Source organism: Dipodomys merriami, unplaced genomic scaffold (genome assembly GCF_024711535.1).
Source record: "Dipodomys merriami isolate MVZ:Mamm:240054 unplaced genomic scaffold, mDipMer1.0.p SCAF_21, whole genome shotgun sequence".
In the NCBI taxonomy this organism is placed as follows: Eukaryota; Metazoa; Chordata; class Mammalia; order Rodentia; family Heteromyidae; genus Dipodomys; species Dipodomys merriami.
In genome coordinates this window covers 28,004,241-28,017,177 of record NW_027203493.1, presented here as the reverse complement: position 1 = coordinate 28,017,177, position 12,937 = coordinate 28,004,241, and the positions used below count along the sequence as shown (strand labels likewise).

The window sequence follows — 12,937 nt, the reverse complement described above, 5'->3', positions numbered from 1 at the left end:
ATCCAGAGTCTTGATTCTGTAGGTCTGCTGTGAGGTTCAGCTTTTTCTGCTGATGTATGGACCACTCTTTGAGCAATAAGGGTTTAAGAGTCTTTTAGGACCACTTTGAGGTTTGACATAAGTTAGCTTGGCAACACATTGTAAGATACATGCAGTTACTGTGTTGATAATTATTTAAATTGAGCAAAGAAAATTGGTTTTCTCCTACCTTACTGATTTAATAGTACATATTTTTCTCCATAGCAAAATTTTACCTTTTACACAAAGAAATTGTAGCACTTTAATAAACATTTCAAAGCAAATAATATTTATCCTCAAACTGTTTTATCTATAATGGTCTTCTTTTTCAAATAGTATGTGATTTATAATCATTTTACGTGAAGAAGGGTTTCTTTTCTTTTTTTTTTTTTTTTGTCAGTCGTGGGCTTAAACTCTGGGCCTAGGAACTGTCCCTCAGCTCTTCAGCTCAAGGCTAGCGCTCTACCACTTAAGCCACAATGCTATTTCTGGTTTTCTGGTGGTTAATTGGAGATAAGAGTCTCATGGACTTTCCTGCCTGGGCTGGCTTTGAACCACAATCCTCAGATCTTAGCCTCGTGAGTAGCTAGGATTATAGGCGTGAGCCATTGGCACCTGGCAAGAATGGTTTTTTTTTTTTTTTAACAGTTATCAGGATATTTAAACATTCCACTAAGAAATTCTTGCAAGTATTCATCTGCTATATAGAGAAGTAGTGTAAGTTGGAAGCCAGGTGTAGTGGCTTAAGTCTAATCCTAGCCCCCCTGAAAGTCAGAGATCAAAATCAGCTGGGCATAAAAGTTTTTGAGATTCTCTCTCAACCAATGGCTGGGCTTACTGTCTCAACTACAAGGAAATGCACAATGGCTGGGAACAGTGACATGCTTGTCATGCAGGAAAGTAGAAGAAGGATTGCTGGCCTGGCCAAAGCAAGACCCTGCTCAAAAGTAAACTATGCAAAAAGGGGTTTAAGTCATGGCTTAAATAGCATAGTATCTGCATAGCAAGCTTGAGGCACTGAGTTCCATCTCTAGTATAACTGTGCCCCCTCTATTTTTTTTGTTTGAATTTCTGACCCAAGTCATTTGTTTTCTTTGAAAATTTTATTAAAATGATCAGAGAATATTTTTTCTGGGTACTCGCAGGAGAACCACAATTGTGTCATTAAATGGTTAATTTATTTGAGTCTTGAATGCTTTTCCAACTTCAGAAATTGTGACTATTCTTATCAATATTTAATACAGTCTCATAATGAGGAAGCATTAATTATTAACCAAATAACAGCAAATTCCTGTAGGATTAGAAGTTAGGAGAGAGCCACATTTGGAGATTGGGATGTGTACTTAGGGAAGTTGGGGGCACAATGTAAAGAAGATAAGTTCTTATGCAACAGTGATGAAGTTTGCTTATATCACAATTGCTCTTACTAGTAGAAGGTTGACATATTCCTTAACTAGTCTTGAACATACAGCAGGTAGCCCTTTCTATTTTGTTTTCATTTTCAGCATTTTAGCTTTTCTCTACTTTTTCTACAAAACTTGGGCAACTGATCCAGGCTTTACTAAGACTTCTGAAGAAGAAAGGAAAGTGGTGAGCTTCCTTTGTATTTTGTTTGTTCATATTTTGCTTTTTAATCAGAGGATATATAACCTTTATAAGGTTACGGCCATGTTGTTTTTTGCCAGTTGTATCTCTAATTCTTGCAACCTAATGGATATAACATAAATAAATGTACAGGGATTAAATCAGCAAAAGTACAAATTTTTTTTTTTGGTCAGTCGTGGGGCTTGAACTCTGGGCCTGGGCGCTGTCCCTCAGCTCTTCAGCTCAAGGCGAGCGCTCTACCACTTGAGCTACAGCTCCACTTCTTGTTTTCTGGTGGTTTATTGGAGATAGGAGTCTCACGGTCTCTCCTGCCCGGGCTGGCTTTGAACCGTGATCCTCAGATCTCAGCCTCCTGAGTAGCTAGGATTACAGGCATGAGCCACCAGCACCCGGCAAAAAATACAATTTCTTTATACTTAATCTTTTGCTATTTATGTATGACAGCTTTTTAAAATCCTTTTCTGTTTTATAACATTTAGATAAGTATCAGCTAGCCTAAATTCCTCACTTACTACATGGAAGTTAACTAGGCATGGACCAAGAGAATTACTTCTCTTAATAACTGAGAAGATACACCTTTTGTTCAACTGTGAAGTTGTCAGATGACAGGATATGCTTTCCACAAGCTCATGAATGCTTACAAGTTAGGTAGAATATTATCTTTTGTAATCTAAAGCCAGTCCTCCAAGACTGGTGGTCCTTGGTGCATATAGCCATTGGTTTTGATTTAGATTTGATATATTGTTCCTTCTTAATGATGTGTATATAAATGTATACTTATTTTTCTCTAGCAGATTATAACTGGGGGAAGTTTGTAATTCATGACAAGAAAGTGATACAGGAGGTGGCACAAGTTTGTTGTATTTAATAACTACTGGCTGAAAAGGCAGCCTGGAAAAGTGATAGTATTTCAAGCACAGAATGATTTGGTGACAAGAGTTCCAAATTGCTTTTCTAGCTACTTCATTTATGAGCAAGAGATGTGAGAATGATATATAACCATGCATAATATGTTCTCCAATAAAATAGAAGTCATAAGGTCAAATTTTGTGTCTTTCAGAATATTGTTACTCTTGCAGAAACTGGCTCTCTGGATTTCAGAACATTTTGTACATCATGTCTTGTGAGTCTTTTTCCCATAAATTTGTTTTCCATAGTAAAAGAAAATTCTTGGTCATATTGCTGTTAAAAGCAATTGGCAAATCTTCATGGCATATTTATATGTTTTTGTTTCTACCCAATTCTACTTTTGTACTATTGTCAGGAATAATTTTTCCTTGAACATATGGAAGAATGTTGGTACTCTTGTCTGTGGTTAATTATCTTTTTGAAGTGTGTTTTGTTTGCTTTTCTCTATAAAGCATATATTCTAACTTCAAATCAGAGGCTTATAATATCCCAGAAACTATTTAATGAAACCTTTTATTTTGCATTTGAGGAATCAAAGCCTAGAAGAAATAGTACATTATTGGAAAGTTATTAGAAAGGCCAGAAATGGAACTCAGGTGTCTCTCTGTTTTTTTTTTTTTTTTTTTTTAGTTCAGTGCTTAATCTGCTTTATGGTACCACCTTAGTTCCTCTTAGCCTTGTGCTGTGAAATTAAATCCCCCTTAGTGGTAGTTTAGTTCAAGTAGACATAAGGAAGCAAATATTAATCATATCTTCCATATCTTCTATGTGAATTGATCATTTAGGATTGTTTGTAATGGTGTTTTTATGATCACTTAGGATTAAAATTTTGCTCATGATTTGCTAATAGATTGAGACACTTTTGCTTAGACCTCTCTTAATTGCCCACTTAGATAAGGAAACCATTAAGGTCACTCCATTGCCATGTGTGCAACTCTTGTGTGGCTCGATATGATCAACACTGCTTTTGGACTGGACGGTGTGTAGGTGAGATACCTCATTTTCCAATTGCTCTTATGAACTTAGGTGTATATTTGGTTATGTGTGTAATTCCTGGAAAAAATGGACATTGAAGATTCCCATTTTGTAGCTTTTTTGTGAAAATCATCTTTACAGTGTAATACTTGAAAAACTATTGAGGTTAGTCATGACAGTTACTGTCAATTTTATACTATTTTAGAGTTTGTAGAACTATTCCATACATGACATGCAATTTGATCACCAGAAGGTCACTTTAATAGTATAAGTCTTTCACTTCAAATGTCATGAACTTTCCATATGTTATGACTTCCTTATATTATTTGTGTTTATCCTCTGTGCTTGCCTTCTTTAAGATTTATCGAGGAGCTAGAATTAGAGGTGGCAGCAGTCATTGGACAGCCTTTCACCTTGGGAATACTCCTTTTCCCAGCCTCTAGCCCTGAGTTTCCACTGAACTATCTACAGTAAAAGCCAGGGGTTTCTTATGAGGAATTTCTAAGAAGCTATGATTGTAAGTCTTCCGTAGAGGGCCCGCTTTTACAGTTTTGAGGAACAAGAGGCTACCTTAGCTCAAGTGGTTTGTTTGGTGTGTTTTGGTGTTCTCTTCCTTGAGATAGTTGGTTAGAAAACTTCTGAAGTCTTAAGCTTCCTGGACCTCATCCACTCATTGAATGGCAATAAGAAGATGTTGTAATGAGCTTGTATGTATACATGTATGTGTATGTATAAGTATACATGTATGTATATATATAAGTTTTGTTTTGTGGTGTTTTGCTGATATTGAGATTTGAGCTCTGAGTCTTATACTAGTGCTGTACCACTTGAGCACACACAGGCTCAAGAAATAGTATGTTGTCATCGACTTATAACAGGTATTATCTCCTCTTGTTGTTATAAATATGAACTCTGGATCAGAGAAACTAAGTGACAACTATTCATAAGCCCAGCTTTCCTAATTCTAGTGGGTATTATTCCTACTGCTAGGTATTGCTACTTTAGGAAAAATAGGAGCATGATATGATACCTGAAGAGCATTGATGTGATTTCATCTCCAAAATCAAGAAGGCAACACAAGCGAGGATTTGGTTGCATGGCACTCTATTCTTTTCTTTCCTTCCACAGACTTTTTGTAGGCTGTGATTATACCTCTTAGCCATATCCAGTTTCTTGTAACATGTATTATGCATTGCTTCTCTTTGGATTTATCTTTTGATGATTACCTATCAGGTCAGTCCTTGGGGTTCTTCAGTTGTACTTCTATAAATATATTCTATAGAAGGTTTTGATTACTCAAATTCCTATGTACTCTCCTTTCTGAAGCACAGTGTAGACCAAGCTAGAGCTGTGTTTGCTTACTTAACATTTTTTCTACTCAAAGTGTCTTCTTTTAGGTAAGTAGGGATTAAATAGCAGTTAACATGGACAGTTGATTGTTTCATATCAAAACTACTTGGCTTTGGTTCAGTAGTATTCAAAAGCAATTGCTTTATTTCTGTTTTACTTTGATGAGGGCTTTTGACAAGACAGTGGTTACTAAGATATGTGGGAAAACACTACAAAAAAAAGTAAATATGAGCCAGGTGCTGGTGGCTCATGCTTGTTATCCAAGTTACACAGAAGGCTGAGATCTGAGGATTGTGGTTCAAAGCCAGCCTGGGCAGGAAAGTCCATGAGACTCTAATCTCCAAGTAACCACCAGAAAACCGGAAGTGGTACTTTGGCTCAAGTGGTAGAGCACTAGCCCTGAACTGAAGAGCTGAGGAACAGCGCCCAGGCCCAGAGTTCAAGCCTGACAACTGACAAAAAAAAAAAAAAAGTAAATATGCTTTTGTTTCTCTTTGATTTAGGTTTTGGCAACCATCACTATTACATATTTTTCTTATTTTTCCTTTCCCTGGTATGTGACTGGATTATCTATGGAACCTTCATCTGTAAGTATAATTTTTTTCTTACAATCTTATATACCCACACCTGTCTCTTTCTAGCTAGATAACTAAACTATACCTCTAATACAAACACAAGACCTTTAAGACTTTCTTAATACTGGGAAGCTTCAAAAAATGCTGAAAGAGGTTAGTTCTTAGTACATGGGAAGAGAACCTTGATAAATGAGAAGTGGTCAAAAACAGAAGTTCACTCAAGGCGCTAGTAGGTTTGCTCCCAGTGAAGAGGAAAATCTAGATGATCAAGTTCAAAGAAGAAGGTATTAAGTAAATAAAATAAAATAAAGAAAAAGAAATAGTGGAGGAAAGGGACTTGGTGATTTAGGAAACAAAACTGAAAGCACATGTCATTTGGTAAGTATAGAGTAAAACTGAGAATTGATGGCAAAATGAGCAGTTGAAGATTAGGAATAAAATCTTAGAAACTTTAGTTCATTTATTCTTCAGCCCTGAGAAAAGAAAATAACTTGGAGCAACTATGGACAGGATTTAAATTGAAGCAGGAAGGACTTTGTTTAGCTTCTTTTTTTGGTGGGGGGGAAAGGAGTTTCTTACTTGGAACTCAGGACTGTATGCTCAGATGAGTACTCTACTACTTGAGCCATGCCTTCAACCATTTTTGCTTTGGTTATTTTTCAGATAGTCTTTTTTGCCTATGCTAGCTTGGGAATGTGATTTTCCTACCTATGCCTCCCACATACCTGGGAATACAAGAGTATACTTACACCTGTCTAAGTTAGGGTCTTGTCAACCATTTGCCTGGGCTGGCATTAGATGGTGATCCTCTTAATTTCTTAAATAGCTGAATTACAGAGCCACTGAACCTAGCTTGGTTAGCTGTTAAATCTTAAAATTTTCAGTGTAGTTACCTAAGGGAAAAATCTGTAGTGCTTGTTTAAATTTCATTTTTGATAGAGTTCCTTCTATGCTCATCCCCTAACCTATTAATTCCCCTCTAAAAATATCCAGTATACAGATTTTGCTTGTTTTAGTCTTTCATGTTTAGAAGTTCTTAGTATCTGTGTGAGATGGATTGCTTTTTTGTCTTGATATAGATATGATATGAGCTTCAGTTACCTTGCCTGACCATTTCCCACCTGACCCCCTGCTTCTGTTAGAGTGCCTTTAACTAAATGTAACCATCCCAGTAACTAAATGTAACCACCCCATTCTCTAGTAGGCCTAATATAGTCAAAAGATTAAGATTATGTCTCATTTTAGATATGGCATAAATAAGACTTTTGACATTACTTCCCAGAGACTGCCTTTTTAAGGTTTGATGATAAAGCATATTCTTAGAAAAGCTTTCTAAGTTGGCCCATGGACCAGCTTGTCCCTTGGACTTGATCCTAAGGAAGAGAAGCCAAATTTTACACCACTCTTGTCTCTCCTCACTAAAAATAGTCACTTTCATTTCATGTCTGAATCAAGGATAAGACTATAGTGATAAGGAGACAAGCAATTTTCCATCACACTCAAGTTTTTATTACACACCCCCTACTTACCTTATCTCTTTTCTCTAGCTTTGTTTTTATACTATTTATTTTATTTATTTTTGAGGAACTAGCTTACAACTCTAGCTACACAAACTTTGTTTTGTATTCTAACAATATTTGTACTGAAATTATGTCACTATTATTTCACAGACAGGAAACATGGACTTTTGTGTTTTGATGGTTCTGGAGTTCAAACTCAGAGCCTTATGTCTGCTATACAGGCGGTCGACCTACCACTTGAACTATGCCCTTAGCACAGGAGATATAAACTTGTACTTTGTGCACCATTTCTCTAGTAAAGCTTTACTGCCATTCACCTCCTTTATTTATATTAACGATATTACAGTAGAGTCCTGCTATATGGCCTCTTCTTCCTGTGATCCAATAGCAGTTACTTCTGCCTCTGCATAGCCTTCATCCATTTCATCTTTTGTGAGATATGTTTTCTGGGTAGACAGTAAAAAGACCATAATGTCAGCAGTCTACAGGTTAAGGTGACAAAGGAATTAGATCAGTATCAAGAACTGTATAACTGTCAGAGCTATTTAAAGATGAAAATTATTGGCTTGAAACAATGTCTTTATCATAAGCCTTTGACTCCTTGATAAGAACACATTAACATAAATTAAATTATTATATTGCATAAGATAATGTGGATAGCCACTTGCAGCTGTATTTTGTATCTTCGATACTAAATCTGAAATCAGTTTTTCACTATGAGAACTTAAATGTAGGTGTAGGTCATTTTATACTATCAGAAAATTTCCCAAAAGGGAACAGAAAAAATCCAAAAGCTGAAAGAAAGTAGATATTGTTCCCACTCTGCAGCTGTTTACTCTACCTCTTGATAGAAGTGTGTGTGTGTGTGTGTGTGTGTGTGTGTGTGTACACAAGAGGGGGCAGATACCAGGTGTATAGGGTGCATCTTCCTCTCATAATGAGAAGTTTTAGAGTAGAATTTTCCTTATTTCCTTCATTCTTATTCTATGGTGATTGCCCTTAGAATGCTACTGGCCCATATTCATGAGAGATGGCCAGGAATCAAATGAGACTCAAAAAGAAAAAAAAAAAAAGATGTATAGGACTAAAATGATCAGACAATTGAAAGCAAAGTGATGGACTCATTTTCTTCCTGCCTAAGAGCTCTTTGGAGAAATGTCTCAAACTACTTATCAGATTATCAGAGGGCTTTATGAAATTACAAGGAATAAATCTACATGATTCTCATTTCAGAAATTATTCATTCACTCTTCATGTTTAGTCAAGATGGCTATATAAGTTGTAACTTCAACCATCCCTTTCCTTTTTTTCTGCGGCTAGTTACCTGTTTTCTCCTTACTGTTGCTCTTAGCTTGATGGATATAGGGTCAGTATCAAAAAGGCCATAGTGATGTTCTCTCTTAATTGGCAGACAAATGCCCTAAGGAAGAAACTGAACTGTGACTATTTAGATTTTGCTCTATATTCTTTTCTTGCTCTCTGTCACTGAGCTACTCCCCTGATCTCTATAGCCAAACACTGATCTATGCCACCATATCATGGTTATCTTCTTTTCTCTGTGAATAGAATTGCAGTGATTTTATCTTCTTGGAGATTGAACACTGGGTTTAGTGGGAGGTTTTGTTGTTGTTTTGGGTTTGGTTTTTTGTCACTTTTTAAAATCATGGTTTCCTTTTTTTTTTTAAATTCACAGATTGGTCAAATCATTGTGCTACAACATTCAGGGAAGATGGACTCTGGACCTACCTCAATCAGATTGTGGCCTGCTCTCCTTGGGTTTTATATATCTTCATGCTAGCCACTTTCCATTTCTCATGGTCAACATTTTTATTAATAAATCAACTCTTTCAGGTATGCATTTCTCATAATGCCTCTGAATATAATTTCTAATAACCTGGAATAAAGCAAAAGACTTAACTTTAAAGTTAGAAGACTTAGATTCTCATCCTACTTTTCTTGCTTCCTCTGAGTCTAGCTATGACATTTGATCAGTCTTGAATTTCAGATTCCTTATTTCTAAAATGAAGATCATTCCTTTCTGCTCTCAAAAGATGATTGAGCCAGGTGCCGGTGGCTCATGCCTGTAATCCTAGCTACTCAGGAGGCTGAGATCTGAGGATCATGGTTCAAAGCCAACCCAGGCAGGAAAGTCCATGAGACTTGTATCTTCAATTAACCACCAGAAAACCAAAAGTGGTGCTGTGGCTCAAGTTGTAGAGTGTTTGCCTTGAGCTGAAGACAGCTGGACAGTGCCCAGGCCCAGATTTCAAGCCCTATGACCAACAACAACAACAACAACAAAAGATGGTTAAAAGGGTTGAATAGTAAATTATTTTCTGGAGCTGAACCTAGCTAAGACTGACCTAATTTGGCCTCTTAATATTATGGTACACAGAGGTTGAGAAAGTTGCTCAAAATGAGTGGCTAAATCAAAATTGGAAACTTAATTCCTCTGACAGTCTCCTATATCACAGAATTAAATTATATGATATGTGAAAGAATGATGCAAAGTATATAAAGCATCATAACAAATGTGAGCTATTTTTCCTACTCTGTTGCTCAATATATTACCTAGGTAAATGGTAGTGGGAAGAAATGAAAGCTAGTCCCCTAACCAGTGGACATATATTTTTGGAGAAAGCAAAGCTACTAGGAAGTTTAAGGTCCAGGACCACCTTCAGCTTTCTACAAAGCTTCTGTCCCTCCCTGCTGCTGTTCTTCTATTTGCCTAATCTAATTCTCACTGTTGCTTTGACCTTACAACATAAAACTGGCAGCAGTGATCGGTCTGAGCCAGTTACTGCAATATCTGACATAATTAAAGCATTAGTCAGAAAAGCAAAAGTATTCCTCTTTTATGGAAGGTAACCAATTCCAAAATAATGATGATAGAAAGAAAGGGGGGAGTCAGAGGGAAGAAAAAGAGAGAAAAGAGAAATGTTGTCAAGGAAAAGATAATATTGAAATTTTTTTTTTTTTTTTACAGTACTGGAGTTTGAACTCAGAGTCCACCTGTTTCAACTTTAATTATTTTTAAGATAAAATCTTGTACTTTTTATCTTTGCTAACTTTAGGCCATAATCCTCCTACCTACATTTCCCAGCTGGGTTTATAGGCCTGCTCTACTATGCCTAGTATGTTATTAGAGATGCTGTTTTGTTATTGTTATTATTGTTTGGTCTGACTGGCCAAATAATCTTGTCTCCATCCTTCACATAACTGGGATTCACAGGCATGGGCCACTATTCCCAGCCTCTTCAGTGTTCATCTTAATCCTTCTAACATCATCAGCTCAGGTAGTAAGAATGAATATTAGCATGAATAGTTACTAGTGTTAATTATCTTAATACTAAATTATATATGCTTTGCATTTGCCCAAACACTATTTTTTCATAAATACTTGAGGTATATGCCAAGCCTGCCTATGTGGATATGAATAAGTCTAAGAGATGTTGAGTGCCTTGCTTATGGGCCTAGGCCATAGTTAGAATTACAAGTAGATGTAATGTGTTAATATCTGAAGCATAAATTCTAATTCTCTTTTCTGACTCTTAGAACAAGTACATAGATTATGATTATGTTTATAAAAAGGTTATATATTTATGTTTTCTAAAAAATAATGGACCCAAAAGAAAATAAAAATATATAATATGGTCCAAAATTTTCAGATAATTTTCAGAACAGACTCATATTCTTAATGAGCAGAACAATTTTGTTCTTTGAAAATGTAACATTATCTAAAAATACTCGATAAGATATTGTTTGACTTCAGCAAGTAAAAATAAGCATATAGACTGCTGGTTAGGAACAGGGACTGTATCCTCACACTGAACTATGCTAGCCCCAACTCTGCTACTCTTAAAACTACAACCAGTCACTTCATTTTTCTGAGCTGCTGTTTTTGATATTTTAGCTATCTACTTTAGGTCCTTGAAACATTATTATGACTGTGGTGTAATAAGCTCTGTTTTACAGATAAGGAAATTAACATTTGACCTGTTTTGAGAAGTAAATGAGAAACATCTGAAACTTGTGGGTTTTTTTTTAATAGTTTGGGAGTTTTTAAGCCACTTTGATTCTTACTTTTTCTTAAACTCATATATATAGAAATTCATTACTTCAATGTATTAACTTTTTTGGCATCTTTTCAAAGAGATTCTTAGAAGAAGACACAAATGAGATAGTTGCACTGATACTGATCTTGTGTTGTTTTCTTCACTCTAAACTTGTGCACTAAGGTGTTGAAAAATCTACTCATGACTATAAGCCACAGTTTGTATTAATGAAACAGTTACTTGTAACTCTTTAAGCTAGTGCACAGTGCTTTCTTGAAGGCGGATAAAAATCAATGAAAGAATCCAGAAACTATTTATATATGAGAATACACTTTAAGGCTGCACAATCTTTGCTGCCACCTACCATGATTCTTGGTTAGATAGAAGGCTATCATACAGCCTTTGGAGGAGAGACTAAATGTTTGCTATCCTTTGGTGTACCCCTAAGAGTGATGGAGCCTTGATGTACTTTTCATATATCTTCCAATAATCTTTTTCAGATTGCTTTTCTGGGCCTGACCTCTCATGAGAGAATCAGCCTGATAAAGCAGAGCAGGCATATGAAACAGGCATTATCCCTCAGGAAAACACCATACAAGTAAGTGAGTTTTACTTTGGCAAATAATTTCCTTACCTAGTGCTACCACCCATGGGTGTTCTCTATCCTGATATCTAATGCCATTGAACCTCTCTTTCTTGGAAACCAATGTCGGGTTTTGAGTGGTAAAGTCATAAGCCCCAAGGTAGTAAGGAATTTAGTCTAGGACTCAACACAAATAGTGACTTTGAAGTTTTGCCAAGATGGGGAAGCTCTTCAGTCAAGCCACATGGTCACAAGTTTGTGTTGCTGGCAAGGAATCAGTGTGAGGTAATTGAGCATGGTCTGAGAAAGCCTGCCACAGGCTGTCTGTAGAAAGTGTTAGATTGTGTGTGTTGCCAGTGTTTTCAACCTGGCTTTCTATCCCAGTAATTCTTTTAGCCTTATGTTTAATGTGCTTGCCTGTATCATGGAGAGTTTTTCATATTTGATATGTTCTTCTTAAAGCATTGGATGTATAAAACCTGTTCTCAGTTGAAAATGAGAGTGTTTTGTAGGAAGCCTGTCATCTTGTGACATGAAAGATTAGGCTTTGAAATTTATCTTGCTGCCACCTACATCAGGGTCTTGGAAGCTGGGAGTGCTGCAGAGGTGACCCAGAGCCCTTGAGGGATTTAGACACTCACTGCATATCTCATGAGAAGTCTATTTTAAAGCCTCCTCTTGATCTGAGATGAAACTGTTAGCTTGCTAGATAAGAAAACTGGAGAGTAGGATATGAATAATGTGTGGATTTTGAGAGGGAAGAAGTGACTTAATTGGGAAGAGCTGGTCACAGTAATGGGAGTAGAGAGTAGTGGAAAGCTTATGATGATTATTTTAGACTCACAGTGAAAAAATCAAATCCTATTCTCAGTTATTTAGCTGGAGGAATAAATATTTGTTTTCCTAAAGCATGGAGACTGTATGATAGAGATATAATTTTAAGCTGAGCTTTGAGATGTGGCACAAGTCTTGACAGAGTTGGGAAGAAGGGCATGCCAAGCCCTGAAGAAGAGTTTAAAGCAAGGGACAGAGGTGAAAGCTAGTACCCATTTGCAACATAATCTTAAGAAACTAAAAGTCTGAATTCTTTAGAGATTCTTCCAGAATTCTGTCCCAACCAAAAATTGTACTTACTTTCCCTCCTCTAACTTACTTTTGGTCATTAACTAGGTCTTGATACAGACTCATTCCTAATCTGTTTTCTCCCATTGCCACTCCATCAATTCCACAGAGGCAGCTCTCTTCTTAGGATGCCATTTCCAGGAAGGCTTTAACAGCAGCACTAGCCTTCTCCTGCAGAACACAACCAAGTAGATAGTATGCAGTCATCCTTATGCACGCATGTGT

The 12,937-nt window shown here is 36.5% G+C and overlaps 1 protein-coding gene across 2 annotated transcripts in view; it reads left to right on the top strand.

Moving 5' to 3' along the window:
- Nucleotides 1-12,937, top strand: part of Zdhhc13 (zinc finger DHHC-type palmitoyltransferase 13) — a 49,492-nt gene that overhangs the window by 32,708 nt on the left and 3,847 nt on the right. For both annotated transcript variants that reach the window (XM_070032737.1, XM_070032738.1), the window contains exons 11-16: nt 1,487-1,608; nt 2,684-2,746; nt 3,426-3,519; nt 5,361-5,444; nt 8,646-8,803; nt 11,508-11,605. In XM_070032737.1, the coding sequence (XP_069888838.1) occupies nt 1,487-1,608; nt 2,684-2,746; nt 3,426-3,519; nt 5,361-5,444; nt 8,646-8,803; nt 11,508-11,605 (619 nt within the window). The remainder of the gene's footprint in view (nt 1-1,486; nt 1,609-2,683; nt 2,747-3,425; nt 3,520-5,360; nt 5,445-8,645; nt 8,804-11,507; nt 11,606-12,937) is intronic.